General features: G+C 39.9%; 1 protein-coding gene and 1 pseudogene across 4 annotated transcripts; both read left to right on the top strand.

Moving 5' to 3' along the window:
• The first annotated feature begins 308 nt into the window (after nt 1–308).
• On the top strand, nt 309–2,142 carry LOC149736141 (T-complex protein 1 subunit gamma pseudogene; annotated as a pseudogene). Its single transcript, XR_016385115.1, has one exon. The product of XR_016385115.1 is annotated as a T-complex protein 1 subunit gamma pseudogene (transcript).
• A 566-nt stretch (nt 2,143–2,708) lies between these two features.
• On the top strand, nt 2,709–20,914 carry LOC149736140 (uncharacterized). Of its 3 annotated transcripts, XR_016385113.1 has the most exons (25): nt 2,709–3,308; nt 3,818–3,922; nt 4,232–4,380; nt 4,634–4,729; nt 5,204–5,368; nt 5,694–5,831; nt 6,201–6,319; nt 6,997–7,167; nt 7,380–7,477; nt 7,791–8,069; nt 8,447–8,628; nt 8,877–9,059; nt 9,238–9,527; nt 9,953–10,171; nt 10,644–10,795; nt 11,040–11,096; nt 11,329–11,468; nt 11,586–11,681; nt 12,143–12,233; nt 12,927–15,972; nt 16,322–16,509; nt 17,175–17,298; nt 17,834–18,030; nt 19,166–19,402; nt 19,484–20,914. XR_016385113.1 is itself a non-coding variant. In XM_089879266.1 (24 exons), exons 1-24 carry the CDS (start codon nt 3,239–3,241, stop codon nt 19,336–19,338), a joined length of 6,528 nt encoding a protein of 2,175 aa, XP_089735392.1. In that variant the 5' UTR covers nt 2,709–3,238; the 3' UTR covers nt 19,339–20,914. The 3 variants fall into 3 exon arrangements, 2 of the variants coding, with proteins under 2 accessions (XP_089735392.1, XP_089735393.1); XM_089879266.1 differs by having other exon boundaries at nt 19,166–20,914; XM_089879267.1 differs by having other exon boundaries at nt 2,710–3,308; nt 8,877–9,026; nt 19,166–20,914.
• The last annotated feature ends 1 nt before the right edge of the window (nt 20,915 follows it).

The raw sequence follows: 20,915 nt of genomic DNA, 5'->3' as shown, positions 1-20,915 counted from the left end.
AGTCAATTTCTGCCTATATTAAGAAAAATAATGAAATTTAGATTTTTTTGTTTATTTACGTTTCTTTGCCAACTTTCAACGTCTGTTATTCCCCCACTAGGGGAGCTGTTCGAATTATTTTTTAAATATTTTAACACGTTATTCTACAAGAAATACACCCTAAAACGGCAAAATTAGGCAATTTAATTTATATTGGTTACTTGTTGTTTAAATGCATAAAACCATTTTTATTTCTGTTTTTAGATGTTTGAAATTTATATTTGTCGCGAACCGTTGGTTTTTGAATGGTCACGCATGACTTAAACCATGTGGGAATTTACCGGTTCTAGAACATTCAAACGCTTCGAGAGTTCGTAACAGACAATTGGCATTATCTTAGTAACAGAACAGAGTCATGTCGGCGCCGGTGCTCGTTCTTAACCAGAATTCTAAGCGTGAATCGGGACGCAAGGTCCAACTAGGTAATGTCGCAGCCGCTAAAACGATAGCTGACGTTATAAGAACATGTTTGGGTCCAAGGTCTATGCTGAAAATGCTAATGGACCCAATGGGTGGGATCGTGATGACAAATGATGGGAACGCCATCCTCCGTGAGATCACAGTCCAACATCCAGCAGCCAAGTCCATGATCGAGATCAGCAGGACACAAGATGAGGAGGTGGGAGATGGGACAACCTCAGTGATCATCTTAGCAGGGGAGATGATGACAGCAGCTGAGCAGTTCCTGGAGCAGAATATGCATCCAACAGTGATCATTGCTGCTTACCGGAAAGCTCTGGATGACATGCAAGAGATCTTAGGAGAAATGAGCGTGGAAGTGGATGTGAACAAGAAGTCCGAGATGAGGAAGATAGTGAAGAGCGCGATCGGGACGAAGTTCATCAATAAGTGGGCAGACCTTGCTTGCGACATGGCCATCAAAGCTGTGTCCACTGTTGTGCTTGAAAATGCCAGCACTGGAAGAAGGGAGATTGATATTAAACGTTATGCTAAGGTGGAGAAGGTTCCTGGAGGTATCTTGGAGGACTCTGAAGTCCTGGATGGAGTGATGATTAATAAGGATGTGACGCATCCAGCAATGAAGAGGAAGATTGAGAACCCAAGGATCCTCCTCCTGGATTGCTCCTTGGAGTACCAAAAGGGTGAGAGCCAAACTGACATGGAGCTGAGTAATGAAACAGATTTTGAGAAGATCCTCCAGATGGAGGAGGAATACATCAAGAAAGTAACGAGAGACATCATTGCTTTTAAACCGGATCTAGTTTTCACTGAAAAAGGAATCTCCGATCTTGCGCAATATTATTTATCCAAGGCGAATATCACGGCTATCAGGAGACTTCGGAAGTCTGATAATAATCGTATCGCTCGTGCCTGTGGCGCCACCGTGTGCTCAAGAACAGAGGAGATAAGAGAAGAGGACATAGGAACTGAGGCGGGGCTGTTTGAGGTCCGGAAGTTTGGTGAAGAGTATTTCACCTTCATCACTAAATGCAAGAACCCGAAGGCGTGCACCATCTTGCTTCGTGGAGCAAGTAAAGATGTTTTAATGGAGGTTGAGAGGAATCTTCAGGATGCGATGCAGGTGACGAGGAACGTGATGATCAACCCACAACTTCTACCAGGTGGTGGCGCTGTGGAGATGGCAGTTGCTCAAAAGATGAAGGCGCTGTCGAAATCCATGATGGGTGTGGAGCAGTGGCCGTACCGAGCTGTCGCTGATGCTTTGGAGATTATACCGCGTACCTTGATACAGAATTGTGGTGCAAGCACAATACGTACGATCACCGCACTCCGTGCTAAACATGCAGATGCTGGGAATGAAACCTGGGGAGTGAACGGAGAATCTGGGCAGATCGCGGATATGAACGTGCTCGATGTATGGGAACCTTTGTCTGTTAAACTTCAAACGTACAAGACAGCTATGGAGACCGCCATGCTATTACTTAGAATTGATGATATTGTTTCTGGAACTAAGAAGGCAGAAGGAGGGGAGGGAACTGGAACAACCGCGCCCACTGGAGCATGAGATTAAATACTGCATGTTGGATTTAAAGTGAATTTGTGTTGTGAACGTTACTTCAATTTCGCGATGTAGTTTCAAGTATTTTTTATAACCAGGAAATACAATTGAATTCAAGTTTATGTTGGTTTTGTTGGATATTTAGGATAATGTACTGGTAATGATTATTGGGTATTATGGTAGAATTAAATATTTGTGGTGCAATTAAATGTATGGTGCTGTGGCTCAGTGGTTCGGCGCTTGCATCGTAACTGAAGGATACCGAGTTCAATGCTCGACCAAGGCAGGTGTATGTGTGCTTGGAAGGCCACTTTATAGACATTGCTTCAGTTGTCACTAATTGTGGGTTTTACATTAGTATATAGGTATAGGTGATAACATACAAGTTTGAAATGCATATGGATGTAGCAAGTCCCCAGAGTCCCGGCTAAACTTTTTTTCTACGAATCTCACATTCGAATTTTTTCCTAAAATTAGTTTACGGTTTGTATTTTGCGACTCTCTCGTTTCAGGACTAGTTGCATGCTTTTCTCCGTGACAAACATAAATTGTTCGTGACCAAATACATAAACAAATGTAAAATTTACATTATAGTTATATTAAACTAGAAAGTCGAGATTAAACAAACCCAGATCGTGCCCGTTTCAGGAGATTTACCGCCAATGCAACAGTGACACCAAGTGCTTAATTCCACAGGTGTGTTCCAGAATCCGCAGCATTGTTGTTTATTATGATGTCATAATAGGCAGTTATTTATGTTTTAGAATAGCGTGAATTTTTGCAGGAGGAAAAATATCTTTATTTATATTCATAACGATTGCTATATCGTTATTATTTACGCGTAAAATGTTGCACTTACACTTAACGGTTCGCCAAATCCAGCCTGGTCATAGTTTTCAATGTAATCGCGCGCATACGCATTGTAAACCACAGGACTCTGTTGCAAACCATACATTTTGCTAGTTTTTTATATAGCTAAAATCGTATTAATACCACGAATCCAATATATCGTATGTTTATAAGGACGCTGCTAAAGCGTTTTGCCGTAGGGAATTAGCATTTTCTATGCTGCGAAAAGTAGCGCGAATTTAGAGGCAATGTTTATCACATGTAAAAAGACTTGTCTTCCCAAGATATACCTATATCACTTATAAAATCTAAAAATATATAATTTTACTTGTAGAATAAGTGGCATATATTAGTAATACACACATTACAATGGATCCAAGACAGGCGGCACAAAGGAAAGCTATTCTGGCAAAACTTAAAGCTTCAGGTTTTGTAACAAGTGGGTTGTTTCTATTTATAACACTTATTGCTTAACATCTGATGGACCAAATTTATAAAGGATACCTTTGTATATATTGTTCTTTGTGCAGCATTTTTCATAAACTCGGCCACACAAAATTTTATATGTGGTAACTCATAATCGGGCATGCTAAGGAGTATGGAACAAAACACCTGTGCTATAACGACTGTTGTTGCCACTCATGCGAGGATAAATAAGTTACATACGTGGTAACTCGTATGCGGGCACGAGGTGTGTGAAACAGAACACCCGTGTTATAACGACTGTTGTTGCCACTCATGAGAGGATAAATAAGTTACATACGTGGTAACTCGTATGCGGGCACGAGGTGTGTGAAACAGAACACCTGTGTTATAATGACTGTCGTTGCCCCGCCATGCGAGGATAAATAAGTTACATACGTGGTAACTTGTAAGGTTACACTCACATCCAAATGAATTACATTTATCAAGCCCACCCCACTATAACAACCAAACTTTACATTTCAGGCAAACCTGTTGAGCCAGAAGAAAGTTCTGAGGACCAGGAATATAATTTTGAGAAATTAAAAACATTTCATATTCCAAGAAAAAGGGAACAACATGGAGAAAAAGGTTGGGTGTTATATTAAGGGGGGTTATAGCCTATGGGATGATATTTTCCCATGTTTTAATACCTACTCTGTAAGGGTAAGGTAAAAGATAAAAAAGAGTAAGGTCCTACTGTGGGGAAACTTGGGGTTTTGGATCAGTTCGCTCATTATTTAAACGATGCTATATTTATACGGGTCCCTTTAAATGTGCTGGTTGCAGATATTTTCTTTACTATATGTTGAAATAAAAAAGGGTTGCTGTTAAATGATTTTTCTTATTAATACTATTTCAATGGTGTCCTAAATTAATTCTACCCCCATCTTTATGCAGAACTACTGACAACACTTGATTTAAAGTCAAGGGAGTATATTCACACACTTCTACCAGCCGTTAAATCTTCTTACTTCTACTCCCACTCCCAACGAAGAATAAAAATAAACAAAGTTGAAGTTGTTCATAACGCTGCACTGGAAAAAGAGGTGAATTATAAATATCATAGTTACAAATATCATGTTTCTTTCAAAAACATTTAACACTCGTGGCCTTCTGCAACATTAATATAAAATAATATACATTTGGTATAGTTTTTATGTCAGATATTTTAGAACCCACTGAGAACCAGTTACGAAACCGTAGTCAGACCACAATTTGAGATTAAGGCTCTACCATGCATTGCCAATCACATAATATGTGAAAATATTTAACTCAGAATATTTATGAATATTTGTTTAGTTTTTGGATCGCAAACGCGATATGAAAAGTGATGGAAGATCCGACAAAGAGTTGAGCGAATGTTTTGGGTTTTCCTACACGGCCAGTGCGCAAGAGGTGAGTTATCATTTCTTCTTTTCTTTACCATTTCTCACTTACTTTACTTTATTTGTTCGCTTTTTTATCGACGATCCTGTTGGACTGATGTTTTTGCATACTTTTTACTGGTTTTTTAGTTTAGAGTTTAAATAGAAGAATTTAACTGTATCACATTTCATTATTTAGTTATTCAATCATGTTTTGCAGTTTTTTTGTAATTTAATTTTGTTTTAAGTGATTGTTATTTGCTTGACTTGTAATCCCTCACTTGACACCAAACGTTATAGTCCCTAAGTCTTAGCTGTCTTTCTATGTTTGAATTAAGTCTGGCTGTCTTAATTAGACATCTTCATTTTAAGCTGTCCATTTTTAGACAATAATTTAAAACCGGCCATTTCTAAACTCTATTCTTAAATACCTTATTTGTTCGTTTCAAGTTTACAGCTTTTAACTTTGGGTTTTAATAATTTTGTAACTTCTTTTTTCCACCAGGCCGAAGTAATTTGTCAGAATGGGCTCCAAACCGGCAACTCTAAACTTGTATCGCTTGGAAAGCATGACATGGCAGTTTATTTGTCCCGTCATGCTGATGTCATCACCCCAAATAACTTTGAAGCCGACCAACATGGGTGCATCGTTATGTTTAAGATTGTTAAGGTGTTTATACGTTTGTTGGGTCTGGTATGTCATACTTGTTTTTTGAATGGATTAAATAGCCAGATAGCTCCTATAAATTTCTATGAAATGTATATTTTTTAATGTGTTGCCGTTTTAACATGCTGCAAGGACAGGCATAATAACATTAAAAAAAGTATTAGATGTTTTGAACTTATATTCTTGCAAAAGTTAGTTGTATCAATTGGGCCAATCTGGGCCAAATCCCAGGTCCCCAGACCTCACTGAAGGCCCTAGTCTTGCAGAGTTGTGTGACTAAATTGTATGCTTAACCATGGTTCACTATTAACCCATAATTCCACTCCAGGGCAAAAGCAAGGTGGTCAGTGAATGCAGGTTAAGTGTCACAACACAAGAACCAACCCCATTGTTCGACTGCCATACATTGAAAGTATCTGTAGAACAAGCTAAGGCGAGTCATCAGAGGGCTTACCAGATGTTACAGGTACATATACTGTTAAATATGTACATGCTTGTTTGTATATGGCCTATCTTTTTGGACACCAAGCTTTTGTACCATGCCCCATGTTATTGCCTTTTTTAGAGGCCGATTACTACAAAGTGGTGAATAAAATTACAAACGTAAATAAGGTAAAACAAATGTAGGTTATTTTATTGATGTAGCCACGGGTGTTGTGTGTTTTAAAAGGGGCCATGAACTATGAAAGGTTGAAAAAACACCTAGGAAAATTTTACAATTAAACAAGTTGTAGAAATTTGTTTAACAATTAAGTGCCCATTACTCTATGTGTTTGTTGTGTTTCATGCTTTAACACGCCAGTTAACCATCCACCTAATTTTCCACGTCCTTTAGTATTACATCTATGAGTATGGAGATGTAGATGTATTGAACCGGCCACGCCAAATTATCCCGTATGCCATTCTACATTTCAATTACTCTGTGAATGAGAATACACTTCAACGCAAAGACAGGTGGGTGGCTGTGTAAACATAATAAGGGGAATGATTGAAATATATATAGTAGTAGGGTGGGGGAAGATGGGACACTTTACATTATATTTTCTCGTCCCATTTGGTAGTAGACTATAATATTGATAAAGTCTGTGGGGTAAGATGGAGATCCTTCAGCACATATTATCAAAATACTCTGATCGTGTTTTAAACAACTAACAATTAGAGTCATGAGAAGACGGTTTTATAATTCTTTAAATTTTCTTTATTTTCTACCGAATGAGACAAGAATATAAAATGAAAAGGTGTCCCATCTTCCCCTACCCTACTATATATATATATGTGTATGGAATATTTGATTTATCTTTAAATCTGATAGCGAAGATCAATTAATTAACTTAGCGTTAGAAACAAAACGACAATCGTTAAAACATGCCAGAGATAAAAACTACATTTTTTAGATAAAAGACTTAAACAAACTTAAAATTAAACTGCATAGCTTATATAACTTAACTTTTCTCCTAGTCTTAATAACCTTTGTTCAATTTCGTATAAAACTAGTTCTGACTTGAATGGTAATAGTAATGTCGCATATTGCAGTCAGAGTTATTTTTATCTAAATCAACCAACTTTGAAAAGTCTTATCGCTAAAAAAATTTTAAACAGTTTGTAATTTCAAAAATCCCCTTTTTACCCAGCAACCCCACACTTGAAGCTGATGCGGGTCCATCAGGTACTTCCCCTACCGGTTTAGGGGTAAACAGGGGGGTTTATAATCTGTGGGAGGGTCGCTTGTTGGTGAGAGGGGGCCAGTTCTGTGCGGTGAAACTCGTAACAGAGATTGATACAGCGATTAATATCGCTTTCCTGTAAGTTATATTTCTGCTTTGATTGTGGTTGTTCAAATGGTGGTTAGTTTTATTTTGTGTTTTTGGTTGGAAAACCAGGGATTCTGGGTTCGAATCCAGGCCAGGGTTGAAGAACCAGGGTTCCTAGGTTCGCATCCAGGCCAGGGCTGGAGTACCAGGGATTCTGGGTTTGAATCCAGACCAGTCCTTTAATATGATATATATTCATTCAGGGATAAAACAATGAACGTGAAATATTGTCTTTCCGTTGATAAATTCTCACGGTTGTTGCCTCCGTCCCTGCTCAATAAATCGGGCAAGAAATATAACGGTGAGTTCCACTTGTACTCAAGTGTCGGTCAAATACAACTTAACTTATATTTAAACACCTGTGAAAAGTGGTGCAACCAATTTAAGGTTATTGTTTTGTTGACACTTTTGTAAAATATTATTACTATTTACTTAAATCTCACATGCATGGCTTTATTTTTATAAAATTATAAAATATTCTGTGACATGCATAAATATCCACGATTGGCTCCTATAGTTCTGTATATACACACCTATGTAATTGGCCATTGCAGGGCCTACCCCGTACACCCATGTTATCTATGTATATTTAACTAACACCAACCCACCCACAGTTATATACAGAGGACGAAACTACAGCATTTTCCACCTCGTGCCTTCAAGTGAGTCTGGTGTCGCCAAGTTCAGGCAGCTTATCGCGCACCTTGTGCAGAATGTGTCCGTCGGTGCCGTCAAACTGAAGTTCTCCTCCATGGTATACTTGATGCCCATGAGTGGGTTAACTATGGATAAGATGGGCTTGGCTGTACCGAGTGTCGCTGACCCACAGATGAAAAAGGTCTTCCTGTATGCTGTCGTTGTTACCCCAAAAGCACTCGCATCTAAAATTAATGGTACGTTTGTGATTGAAGGTAATATAGGGGTATGTAGGAATATTAACCAGACACCCAGTGTGACAACACATTAGTGACCACTGTGTTGAACCAATTTGTGTCTTGAACACACACCAGGATCATTAGAGACCGCTTATGGAAGTCTATTACCCCAACATCCAACAAATACTGCAATCTTTTTATAATAGTTTAAACTTTTTGTATTCTATATGGGTGATATCTCATTACAAGGCATGCCATGGTAAATTTAAGCCACAATGTGAACTTCATTAAATAACTGCCACAAAATACAATTTATAGGTTTGATTTTTTGCTGGTTAAGTACTTCATGGACCCTGTACCTTATCATTAAAAAGATGATTTTTTATCTTACTCAGAGCAAAGATCAAATATTGTGGTGAATCGGAAGAGGAAAGATCTTCGGGAGGATGCGAGGATTCCCGAGGAGCTGGAGATGAAACTCGGAAATCTTAATATTGATCCCGCATCCATCGGATCTTTGGTGCCGGAGCAAATCAATCGGTTATTGGGGGTTTTGAAAGATAAGAAGAAGTTACAGGTGGGAGGTTGTAGAGGGTGGTGGAATAGCAGTGGTTGATATTAGGGAGGTTGTAGAGGGTGGTGGAACGGCAGTTAAGGGAGGTAGGAAAAGAAGCTGGCACAGCCACATATGCTGCTATCATTTTGGGCGCTTAAAGTTATATACCAAGTAACTTGTGAGAAGACATGGTGTCATTTATTTTGCTCCTGCGGGCCGCGGTTTGGGAACCCCTGCCTTATACTGACGCATAACCTCTTACACCCCAGACCTCTGAGAAGCTTCTCCACAGCCACTACAAAACCATCGACCCATTATTTCCTTCCCACACTAACTCCAAGAAGTTCCTGGGGAAGATGACATCATTATGGGCGATGACTCATCAATCAAGGACGGATTATTATAAACCAAAGATGAAGGTGACTTGGGCAATAAGAGGAAATGATAAATTTGTATGTTATGTTGTGCCTAGTAGGAATTACAAAAACTTATATTTTATATTTATTTGACAAGTACATGAATTTGGCCCCTCCGGTATAAAAACGTAAATTTTTATTCAAATATTTTAACTACGATATGAAAAAACGCAGTATGTTTTTTATATTCGTATAACATTTCTATGCCTTCCAGAAAAAGTCGGTATCCCGTAGCAACTCGTCTTCAAGGTTAAAGCGGGCGGGGACACCCGGTGTTGAGAGCGACGAGGAAGCGACATTTAGTGCGGACGATGATGACGTCATCAATGACACCACTGATGAGGTTATCACCCCACCATCCGACCCCCGACCTCCAAAGAGGAAGATCTCGATCGAACCTCCGTTGGAGACGAGGCCGAAGATCGCTCGTCCTTCGTTTAAACCACTAGAGGTCGTGCTAACATCGGAAGATATGGAGGAACTAATGCAACATCCTGACTTTAGGTTTGTGGGGTTTGTTGGGGTCAATTTAATACAATAAAATATGTGTAATTTGGGATGTAATATTTGCGGTTGTCCAGGTTTGTGGGGCTTATGGTCTGTGTGTAGATAATAGCATTGCCTCATTATTATCAGTTGGTTGTGAACTTTAGATGTTGAGCTGTCATAGTAGAGTCCATTTAATGCAACTGAATATAAGTTAATTTAAACTTTATTTTGGGTATAGTTATATAGTAGGGGTTGTATTGTAATTAAATGTCCTATTAGCGTGTATAACCCAGCAGATCAATCTATTAAAATACACCCATATTGTGGTAAACGGGGGACTTTATAGCATAAGTATTTGAACACCCCATAGCGTGCCACACTGTAAATCCTTGCCTGTATAATTCATTAAAAACTCAACACAAACCCAAAATTACCCTCAGCCTCAGCTCTCGGTACGAGGTGACACACCACGTGACCACTGGTTCAACATTTAAACCAACCATGGATATGGATAAGTTGAAACGGAGAGAGGATATGAAACAACAGGGTCAACTATCCATTGTATTCAGACAAGCAGTGCCTTTCCAAACCACTAGTGATTGCCCTTATGCGTTTGAAGGGGACTCCACAATTAAGTCGATGCTGCGTGGTATTTATGGGTGAGAACTTTATTATAGCCTGCTATAGAACCAAAACAGAAATTAGGGGTTATCATTTTCAGGATATATGGGTGACTGGTGCTGGTATATTGGCCAACTTCATGCTAAATCTCAGACACATTAGCTTTATATGTAGTATAGGACCTCATAGTCACACATATGGGTTAATACATAGGGACTTTTTTCCACAATGTTTCTCATGTTTTTTTTGTTTTTTTGAATACAATCTGAGGTGGTTATAACCAAGCAACACATTACTTGTAGTTAAACATAGAAAACCTCATTGATTATTTTGCATAGACACCTAACAGCAGTGTAGAAACTGTTTTAAGTGTAGAACTCGGATGTTAAATGTTGGGTGGCATAAAAAAAACCAACCACCTCTAACAGCATTTTCAATATCACTCATGTTCCAAAAGTTGGGGTAACATGCCACCCCATGAACCCCCCTAATTACACCTAACACCCGCAGCCCATGGAAAGAGGACACTACGGAAGATGCTCATTCCTCAATGGAGAAAGTGAGATGGGTGAGGCAGGTCCTCTTCAGGAACAAGACGGCTCAAGGAGGAATGATGATCAAACAAGAGAGGAAGATTGTGGAGGATAACAAGATTAAACAAGGTATTGTGGGTGTTATTGTTACCAGGCATAATCTGTGTTTTGTGGGAAACCAGGGTGCTCTTTAGATCATATGTCATGTTATTACCTTTAATTTGTGCGGTATTGTTATTACCAATTAACTTGAATTGGTTTCAAGACACTGTCTCGCATACTCATTGTGGCGCGCTAACATTACTTTAACCAGAAGAACATTCATTTTTTGAAATTACTTCAAATTGTTTCTAATCACCAGTTTAATCATTAGGTGGCAGTAGTGGGGACACAGGGAGTTCAGCCGTTAGCACGACCACCCCATCTAGTGGTTAGTATGTGATTGTATTTTCCACAGTTTTGTTGTGACAATTTTTGTCTTAAATTAATCCAATTTTTTTTTTATAAAAAACGAAAAAGTAAAAATAGTCAAAAATTCAAAACATAGTTTTAAAATTTTATATTAAAAAATAGAATTATATATATATATATATATATCAGAAAATTCGTAATAGCCATTCTATATTGCTTCTGTTACTATTTTATATTGTGTCTATGTTCAGCCACTCCGTCATCTTTGCAAAACTTTGCGAACTTGCTCGCTAACGTGCTGCAGGATAAACCACAAGATGGCAGTAGGGTGTCAACCGAAGCCGATTCAACAAACAGCGAGATTCAAGCGACAACGCAGAATATTCTACAGGTATATATGATGTCTATGTAGGTAAGGAGGGTTGGCACTGACTGTATCTTGATTTAGCATTTTTATATTTTCATTCGTGCAAACTGTTTTACTCACCCATGCAATACCTTATTGCAGGCGCTTGCCAAGACAGTTGATGAGAAAGGTTTGGAATTCCCTGATTTGAGAGAAGTGATGAACGATATGCAGGATAAAGGGGGAGAGCAAGCTAAGGTGTGTGGGATCGCTACTGTTGTCGTCATTCATATGCTTAAGTGTTTAATCGTAAATAAATGTATGGTCTACTTGGGGTCCATGAAGGGAAATAAGTGTATGGTCTACGCGAAACATGAAGGGAAAACAATGAATAATCTAAAACTTACATCAACTTGGTAAGGACATTCTATGCTTCATATATTTGTCAAAAATAAGTGCACTCTACTTGAGGACCTGCGTAAGGACATGCTATGGGGCCTGGGATTTAATCCAGATTAGGCCTTACCATAACACGGAGACTTCTACAACCCACTACTGACCACTAGCTGGAGCAATGTCTGCAAAGTGTCTTTCCCAAGGACACATACGCCCACAATGGTAGCAGTATCGAGCATTGAACCTGGTATCCTTTGGTTACAATACAAGCACCTGTTCTTAGACATAAAACTATTACTTATCTAACCCCGTTTTCCACCCAGGCGTCCCACTCGGTAGCTTCCCCACCTTGTGCCCCTGATTCTACGACCAAACAAAGCCCTATTATGACATCACAGAAGACCCCACCACAAGGTTCAAGCATCATGTATGATAATTAAGCTGCCGATGAAATTTAAACTAAGAATAACTTACGCATGTCACCTTTGTGGATTTAGTCCATTTAAACAATGTTAACTAACATAAATTAACATTGGTTTATGTATATAGTAGGGTGGGGGAAGATAGGACACCTTTTCATTCTTTTTTCTTGTTCCATTTGGTAGTAAACAAAGAATATTCAAAAAATTATTAAACCATATCCTCATGACTCCCATAGACCGTTGTTAATTGTTTAAAACACGGTCAGGATATTTGGGTATTATGTGCTAAAGGTGTCCCATCTTCCCTCATCCTACTATAATAACAATTTTAAGAATATATATGAACTAGTTCAACCAATTATTCTGATATAATTTTTAAAACTTCTATTAAAATTAGTTAGCAAATAGAATATACATTGTAGCAACGGTATACACCATGTTGTTACTTAACAAAACTCCCAAAGTAAGTCTACCCACCCTGGCCTAATGCTAGCACCAATAGTATATACGCTACCACTGCATAACATTACTATTACCACATTATCTACATAAGTGTTGGATCTCACATTATCCTGTTAAAACTATTAGGTAAACATAGCTTGAAAACAAACTTCTATTTCCACATAATGCATCATACACAACAACCCCTGTATATCATAACACTAATCAACGCTCCATCCAACAGAATGGAGGAAGATGAGGACCGCATCACCCCGCCACCTCCGCCTCCCTTCCTATCCCTTCCCACCATCCAACCTTGCTCTTCTACCTCTGGATGGGAAGATACCAAGCCCGAGGATCAGCAAGACCCCTACGACCCACGAGACCCCCCAATCGACCACAGGGGGCAACCATACGACCCTAGGAGCCCCCCTGTTACCCAGCCCCACCAATCGTATCCACCATACAGGGATAGTCCCCCCTCACCGCCTAGGAGGCCCCTATATTACCCGGAATCCCCAACAAGGCCCAGACAAAGGTCCCCATCACCCCAGAGTCCACCCATACTGGCACGGTGGTCCCCCAACCCTCACTCCCACCCCTCCCAACCCCAGAGACCCCCGGATTCAGCCCCTCCACACCAAAGGTACCGTGAAGACCCCAGGGAAGCCTACCGACCCCAATATTACCATGAACACCATGATTACCCCAACCATAGGGGGCACGAGGGGTACCATGGCCCAAACGAGCGCCGCGAACCCCATCGGGCCGATTCATGGGGCTACGAACCCCACCGAGGTGGACCCTTCCGAGCTCGCCCGTTCCGTTCTCCAGAAACTCGGCATCCTTCCTGGGACTTACCCCAAGAACGACCCCCTTACCAAGACAGACCCCTGCAAAGGGCCCCAGACAGACCCCCACCCCTTGACAGGGCACCAAAAAGGAACCCACCTCCAGACAGAGCCCCACCCCCAGAGCGACCCCCTCCCCCCCAAAGGTGGGGTCCTCACCCACAATACCCACCTGCTACTCGCTTCAGGGAGCATTGGGAAGGTAACTACCACCGCAGGTAGCACCTTGAGTGAGGGTTTGGGGAAAGGTCGATTATTTTCTGACCGAATCGTAAAAACATTTGAAACTTCCACTTTGCAGCCAAATACTAACTTTGTTGTTGAAATTAAGAATACTTTGTCAGCTACACCAGCTGTATCTAAAGCACAAGATAGAAACAATAACTTGATTCACATTAAATTGCATGAAAATGTTGGAAAAGAAGACAAGATGCCTGTTTTAAAGGATCAAGATATTGCTAAGATGGGATCAAAAGATAGAAACCGTAATTTGATCGAAATCAATTTATTCGAAAATAATAGAACAGAAGACAAGACACCTGTTGTAAAAGATAGAGATGATGGCCATATAAGTGTGAAAGATAAAAACAATAATTTAACTAAAAGTTTGGTCGGAAATGTTGAAAACTTTGGTGAAAAGAAATTTGGAGAGAAATGTAGCGAAGATAAGGATGTTGCTGGTATCAGTGTGGAGGAAAAAGATAATTCCAATCTTCCCAAAATGGAGTTATCTGAAGATTACATTAAAAAGATGCGGGAAAAGTTAAAGAAGAGAAGATCAGAGAAGAAGATCTTCAAAGAAGTCAATGCAACGCAACATCCGGATCAACGAGATCTTCCTGCATCAGAGGATCACAAACCAACATCCTCTGTTGATCACGATCAAAGTTATGCCTTCCCCACTTTTACCAAACCTTTTAAAGATATTTCTTTAACTTCCAGCATGGCTGAAGCTTATGTAGCGTTAGAACGACTACCTAAGTCATTGGAACCAACTTATATACTAAGATATCAAGCTCATACTTACACAACTACACCTGCCACAACTAGAGAACAGAATCCAGTCTACAAAGATCCAACATCCAAGATTCTATTTCCTACATCAAAGGATAAAACTCCTAAACCTGAAACTCAGGCTCCAGTGTCTAAACAACTAATTCCAACATATAAAAACCAAGCTTCTACCTCCAGGAAAGAGAATCTTTCATCTATTGATGATGTTTCATTGCCAGAACGAACTGTAACATCCAAAATTCCATCTCCCACATGTAAGGAGCAAGCACCTGCCTCAATGGAGCAAGCTCCTGCCACTAACCCAAACTTTTTGTCCGAAATCGATGATATTTTATCTCAAGTGAGGAGTTCTGCAACTGATGCTTCATCTTCTGCTCTCTCCTCTCGCCTCCTTCAACTTGCTCTTCAACTTCAAACATCCAGAACAAAGGAAGAATCATCAGAAAAAGTAAAATCTGATGACAATTTGGGAAAAAATGTTGAAATAGTTGGAAAATTAAGAAAAAATGATGAAATTTCGAATAAATTGGAGCTAGAAGCAAAAGAAGAAAAGTTTCTACAAACAGAAGATACAAATATACCGACAAGTCCAGCTAAAGAATTGGGTAAAACGTTTGATAAAGTTTCTTCAGAAGTTGAGGATATAGTTAGTTCAGATGACGTAAGGGAAACGCATACCCCAACATTGGATGATACGTATGACCATAACCTTGCTGAGGATATGAAATCTAACATGCACACATCGTATTTGAACCTTAATAAATTATCAACTCTTTCAAGACCAACCATCCCAACTTCAAGTAAGGTTCAACATATCTTGGAGAAGATGACGGACTTAACGCGGCAAAAAGTTGACAATCTTGAATTGAAACCGGTTGTTATTTCAACCAGAGTTGAAAAGTTCGTAAAACTGGTTGTTGAATCGTTTCTCAAAAATGTTGAGTCACAATTAAGTAGTGATGTTTCACAATCACCATTATCTGCTGATTCACCATCAGAACCTCCCAAATTGCCATCAAAAAGTGTTGAGTCACTTTCAAAAATCGCTGAATCTGCTGACTCACACTCGAAAACTGCCAAGTTGCTTTCAGAATCCCCTGAGACACAAGTGAAACTAACGACTTATGAAAACACCTTCCGAAAAAGTCGCTCGTTGGAAAAACGTTCTGTGGCCCATGTTAAACCCCAACCTGGCAACACCCCTTCCCCCAAGGGCCCCCGATTTTACATCTTTAACCCTCGAGGACACCCTGATTGCTCCGAGATGGAAGATCTTCTTCATTCGCTGAAAGGGGTTCGTTTCCATCCACACGACGTCACCAACGCCATCACACGTATGACATCATCAGAGGAAGGGGGAATCCCCGTCAACGAGGATCTGCTGCATAAAGTTTTACCCCCAGAACATTTGTGGATTGTTATCAGGTAAGAAAGGATTGTGGACGTAAAATGCTATGCGATGTATATAGTAGCCTGGTAATTATGTTATACTTACTACAAAGGACTGTCTTTTTAATGATTTGTAAATAATTTATTTATCCTTGTCCGCTTACAACTTACACCACGTATGAGACTTTGTGGGTGATTGTTTTTATGTATGGCTGACAGTTTAAAAAAACAATTAGTGACCACTGGGTTGGAGCAATTGCCGTTAGTTGTCTTGCCCAATGACACATACGCCCACAATGGTAGCAGCATAAAGCTTTAAGCCTACATCATGCCACCTTTTAATTAAAAGTTAACATAACATTACAATAGAAATCCTATATACCAGGTCAGGTGACCTCGAACTCCTCCCTTCCCTGCCTTACCTTGGTTTGCTTAAATGCGCCGGTGCCCGCGTGCAGTTCGTGCAAGCTGACTCCGCATGTGCTGTTCGTGACCACCAGTACTTGAACATACTAAATGGTGAAGGTGGGATCATTATACCGGTGTCTGCAAGCGTGATGCTTAATAATCATGGTGAGTGTCTGCTGACCTGGCCTGGATTCGAACCCTGGATCCCTGGTTCTTCAACCCTGGCCTGGGTCCCTGGTTCTTCAACCCTGGCCTGGGTCCCTGGTTCTCCAACCCTGGCCTGGGTTCAAACCCAGGATCCCTGGTTCTCCAACCCTGGCCAGGCCTGGGTCCCTGGTTCTCCAACCCTGGCCTGGGTTCAAACCCAGGATCCCTGGTTCTCCAACCCTGGCCTGGATTCGAACCCAAGATTCCTGGTTCTCCAACCCTGGGCTGGATTCGAACCAAAGATCCCTGGTTCTCCAACCCTGGCCTGGATTCGAACCCAGGATCCCTGGTTCTCCAACCCTGGCCTGGATTCGAACCTAGGATCCCTGGTTCTTTAACCCTGGCTGGGATTTGAACCCAGGATTCCTGATGTTACGCCTATGATGCGAATTTAGTAGTTAGGTCATATGCGTAACATTGGCTGGGTGACAGGTCACCCTAGCTTTTGAAACAGAGTGGATATCATATCTTTTAACACCCCAGTTTTCAGTCTGAAACACCTTTTACCCAGTTCCATACAAACGTGTTAGTCTCTATACAAACACAAAGAGCCAAGTATAGTTTTGTGCCCCTGGTTCTCCAACCCTGGCCTGGATTTGAATCTCTTACCCTCTTACTTCCAGCTGTGTTCTTCCAACTCTTTGTATGGTTAGTAAGCACAGGAAACCTCCCATCGAGGAGCAATGGTAGTAATGTTTGGCGGTTGGCGTTGTACCATCATATACGGAGCCATCTTCATAACATTAAGTGAGTTTATATTTTATTACTGCTTTGTATTAAGTATAAGACAGTGGTTAATGTTTGAGGTATTATGGCAAAGCATGTTTGAGATGAAGGTTACAACTTTAGAGATTATGTATATAACTCTGGGTGTTGGAGTGATGGGGCAACTCTGGTCTAAACCCCAGGTTCCATGGCGTGCCTCACTGTAGGACTTCACCCATATAGAATAGAATGTGCACATACAATGTTGGAGTAATGGACCAACTCTGGTCTAAATCCCAGGTCCCATGGCGTGCCTCACTGTAGGACCTCACTCATATAGAATAGAATGTGCATATACAATGTTGAAGTAATGGGTCAACTCTGGTCTAAATCCCAGGTCCCATGGCATGCCTCACTGTAGGACCTCACTCATATAGAATAGAATGTGCATATACAATGTTGGGGTAATGGGCCAACCCTGGTCTAAATCCCAGGTCCCATGGCGTGGCTCAGTGTAAGTCCTCACCCCTATATAACACAACCCCAATAATAAACAACAACCATCATTATTATTCAGACAAAGCCAAGTTTCCTCCACTGAAGATCAATTCAAGTTCTCCCATGCGGTGTTACGAATGTTGGATGACAAACCACGTTCCACCATCCAAGTGCAGAGCGACGGGCACGACCCGACTCCATCGGAAGTATTCGATACAGCGATACAATTGCAATTGAAACACGCACAGAACGCAAGACATGTGGTTGTCCTGGTTGGTAAGTCTGTGTGAGAATGCTACATGTATTATAAATGGCATTTGTATATTATTTGCATTTGTATATTTGTAAATTTTTATTTATGGCGGCGCTGTAGCGATAGTGGCAATGTTTCATTCAAGATCATTTTATATGAACGGCTAGACTTCACATTCGTATGCTAAAACGACATTGATAAGAAAAAGGCAAATAAGAGTTTGCAAGAAGAAGGCAGTGACGGTAATCACGCAATACCGGATGTGGCCAACTAAGTTTTAGTCACCACAGCTAGGGCTGTGGAAAAGTTAACGGTTAACCGGTTAACCGAACATATTTGGTTAACCGCCAACTGAAAGTTCAAGTCGTTAACCGAAATATAACGTCACAGGGCATAAACGTATATCAATATCTGTCTTATTTACACGAAAAGCATGTGTTCCCGATCGTTAATTGGTTCTTTGCGATAAGACATAGTGCGCAGGGAAGCTGTTGCTTTGATTGTGCCCTACAACGGAGATTCAGCGTCAATCTCGATTGTTAATACCGCAGGCTAACTAGTTTTGCAACATTATATTGGTGTAATACACAACTTAAATGTTTCCCTCAGCCAAGCAGCGTGTTTATTACGAAATAGCAGGCATTCACACATGGATTCATGCATCATAATAGCGATTGTTTGATCTGGCAATTGATTACGACATAATAGCAATTCACACGTGGATTATTTGCGTCATAATTGCAATTCACACGTTGATTATTTAGCCCGCAGGTGTTTTAGAATAGGTTTAAAAACGAATAAGAAAGCATTACTTTGACCTTAAGGACATTTGCGCGTGTATTGCAAGCATAGTCCATACGTACGCCATAAAGGTGCCTTTAAATTCGCGAAAAGAAATCGATAAACAAGGCACTTTTATTAGGATTACAGTTGTATCGGTTAACCGGGTAAAACTGAACGGTAAACCGTTAAACAAAAAATAGGGAAATTCACAGCCCTAACCACAGCGTATTTGTTTGTATATAGAACTTCACCCATGAAGAAATGAATCCTAAATAAAACACATTCAACAAGTTTTTGTGAAAATAATTTTTCAATTTTTTTTTTTCTTTCCATGCCACATTATCCCCAAATATGCTTTCTATATTTCATCACCAGACCAAGACCACAAGATCCACCACTGGAGGGCACTACGTAAAGCAGGGGTTGCCGTAGCGACCGTAAACCAATTCATCGGCGCAATACTCGAGGAAAACGTGGCTCGTGATAAATTAGATGTGACGCAGAGGTTCAGCCCTATCATGAAAATATACAACGTACAACGATGCTAGTGTCGGGGTTGGGGACAGCTTTGATCTTAAATCCTAGATCCCATGGCATGCCTCAATGTAGGACCTCACCCATATAGAATAGAATGTGCATATACAATGTTGGGGTAATGGGCAACTCTGGTCTAAATCCCAGATCCTCAAGGACCTCACCCATATAGGATAGAACGTGCTGGTGTTAAGGTTGCTGGAGGGAGTAGAAAAGACGTTCCTTTTGTGCTGTGGACTTGGGGTTTGAAGTGTTTGTGTCTGTCTATATTCTGGCAGTTTATTTTTTAAGAAAACCAACATATCAGTAATGAACAGGTTACTTTTATCTAGGTATCTCTACTATTATTCTAGAGAATTAGAGATACACCTGAAAATTATGAATCCCCGCTTTCTGTGACTTGGTGCAAATATTATGTTTCTGTTTTCACCAATCAGTGTCAAAATAATGTTATAGAATCGCGAACAGCAGATGTGTTTGTTGGTTGCTTGTGACTTAACAATGGAAATTGTGTTTTAATGCAAAGTTTCAATATTTCATTACAATAAATTTTCAGCATTTAATTAAAATTAAAATGTTTTCATTTATTTTTGTTTTAAATTGTTGCGTTTTTCGTTACTGATTTGGTGGCTAGACAAATTTTAGCTATCAAAATAAAACTGTTCCTGTATAGGTGCCTACTATGGTGGTCTTTATACGTTTGATCCACTTTTTTGATGCATTGACCCGAATTTGTTACCCAGATTATTTACATATGGTAAAACGACATTCCAGAACAAGCAAGCATAGCCTACCTGGTAAAAGTCATTGCTTCTCTAACCTGTGGTGTAACTGTATATCTACCTGTCACTTCCCTGCCTTTATAAATATGTTGCCTCTTTGCTGTTTTAAACATCCACAAATATCTTTACTATGGTTGCAACTATATGGTCAAATCTATTGTGTTCTGTTGCTTTTTAACTTGTATCCCCCCCTCCCTCCCATTAATACCAACAATCTGTTACCCAATCTCAAGGCTTCTTAAGCTCTGAAATACTGGTGCAGTAACTTTCACAAATAAGCAATTTTTTCCAGAAATGGTATGGCACGTTTTTTTTGTAAAACTGCTAAAGTATTCTGACAAACCTTTTGTTTTTGTTGCCTATACCATGTTCCCCACATCTCCTGGATTTCAAATTGAAATCCTACTTTAATAATGACCTCAATGTATCATGTAATACCAAGGCTTCTCAATGAATATGCTACATCATGCTGTTACATTCTGTTGTTACAGTAACATTCACTAAATATCAATAATTGTGAAAAAGTTTCAGCTTGTGTTATGTAAAATTGTAGATGTAAAAGTTTTTAAAATGTTTTGTGCTACAAACAGATCCAGTGAACCAAATGTGCTGTAAGAAAAAGTATTAGAAACCATGAATGTTTCTATGAAAGAGCATAACATTATCTTTTTTTAATTTGTTGCTCTACCCAAAAACAAGTGTGCTGTGGCTAAAAGGTTAAAGAACATCTGTTTTATATTAACCATATACCGAAAACAGTTTTGTAGCTTTCCTTTGCTTTTGTACATTCACATTTTCCTCTTACCAGG

The sequence above is a fragment of the Ciona robusta genome, chromosome 5 (genome assembly GCF_009617815.1).
Source record: "Ciona robusta chromosome 5, ASM961781v2".
In the NCBI taxonomy this organism is placed as follows: domain Eukaryota; kingdom Metazoa; phylum Chordata; class Ascidiacea; order Phlebobranchia; family Cionidae; genus Ciona; species Ciona robusta.
Note: the sequence above shows the minus strand (reverse complement) of the source record. Positions and strands in the feature narration are given on the sequence as shown.

Bases quoted from the DNA above. Each gene is read 5' to 3' on its own strand.
- LOC149736140 (XM_089879266.1), top strand. From the start codon at position 3,239: ATGGATCCAAGACAGGCGGCACAAAGGAAAGCTATTCTGGCAAAACTT. The intron at 15,973-16,321 runs GTAAGAAAGGAT...CCTATATACCAG, and splicing joins CATTTGTGGATTGTTATCAG to GTCAGGTGACCTCGAACTCC. The intron at 18,031-19,165 runs GTAAGTCTGTGT...TTTCATCACCAG, and splicing joins ACATGTGGTTGTCCTGGTTG to ACCAAGACCACAAGATCCAC.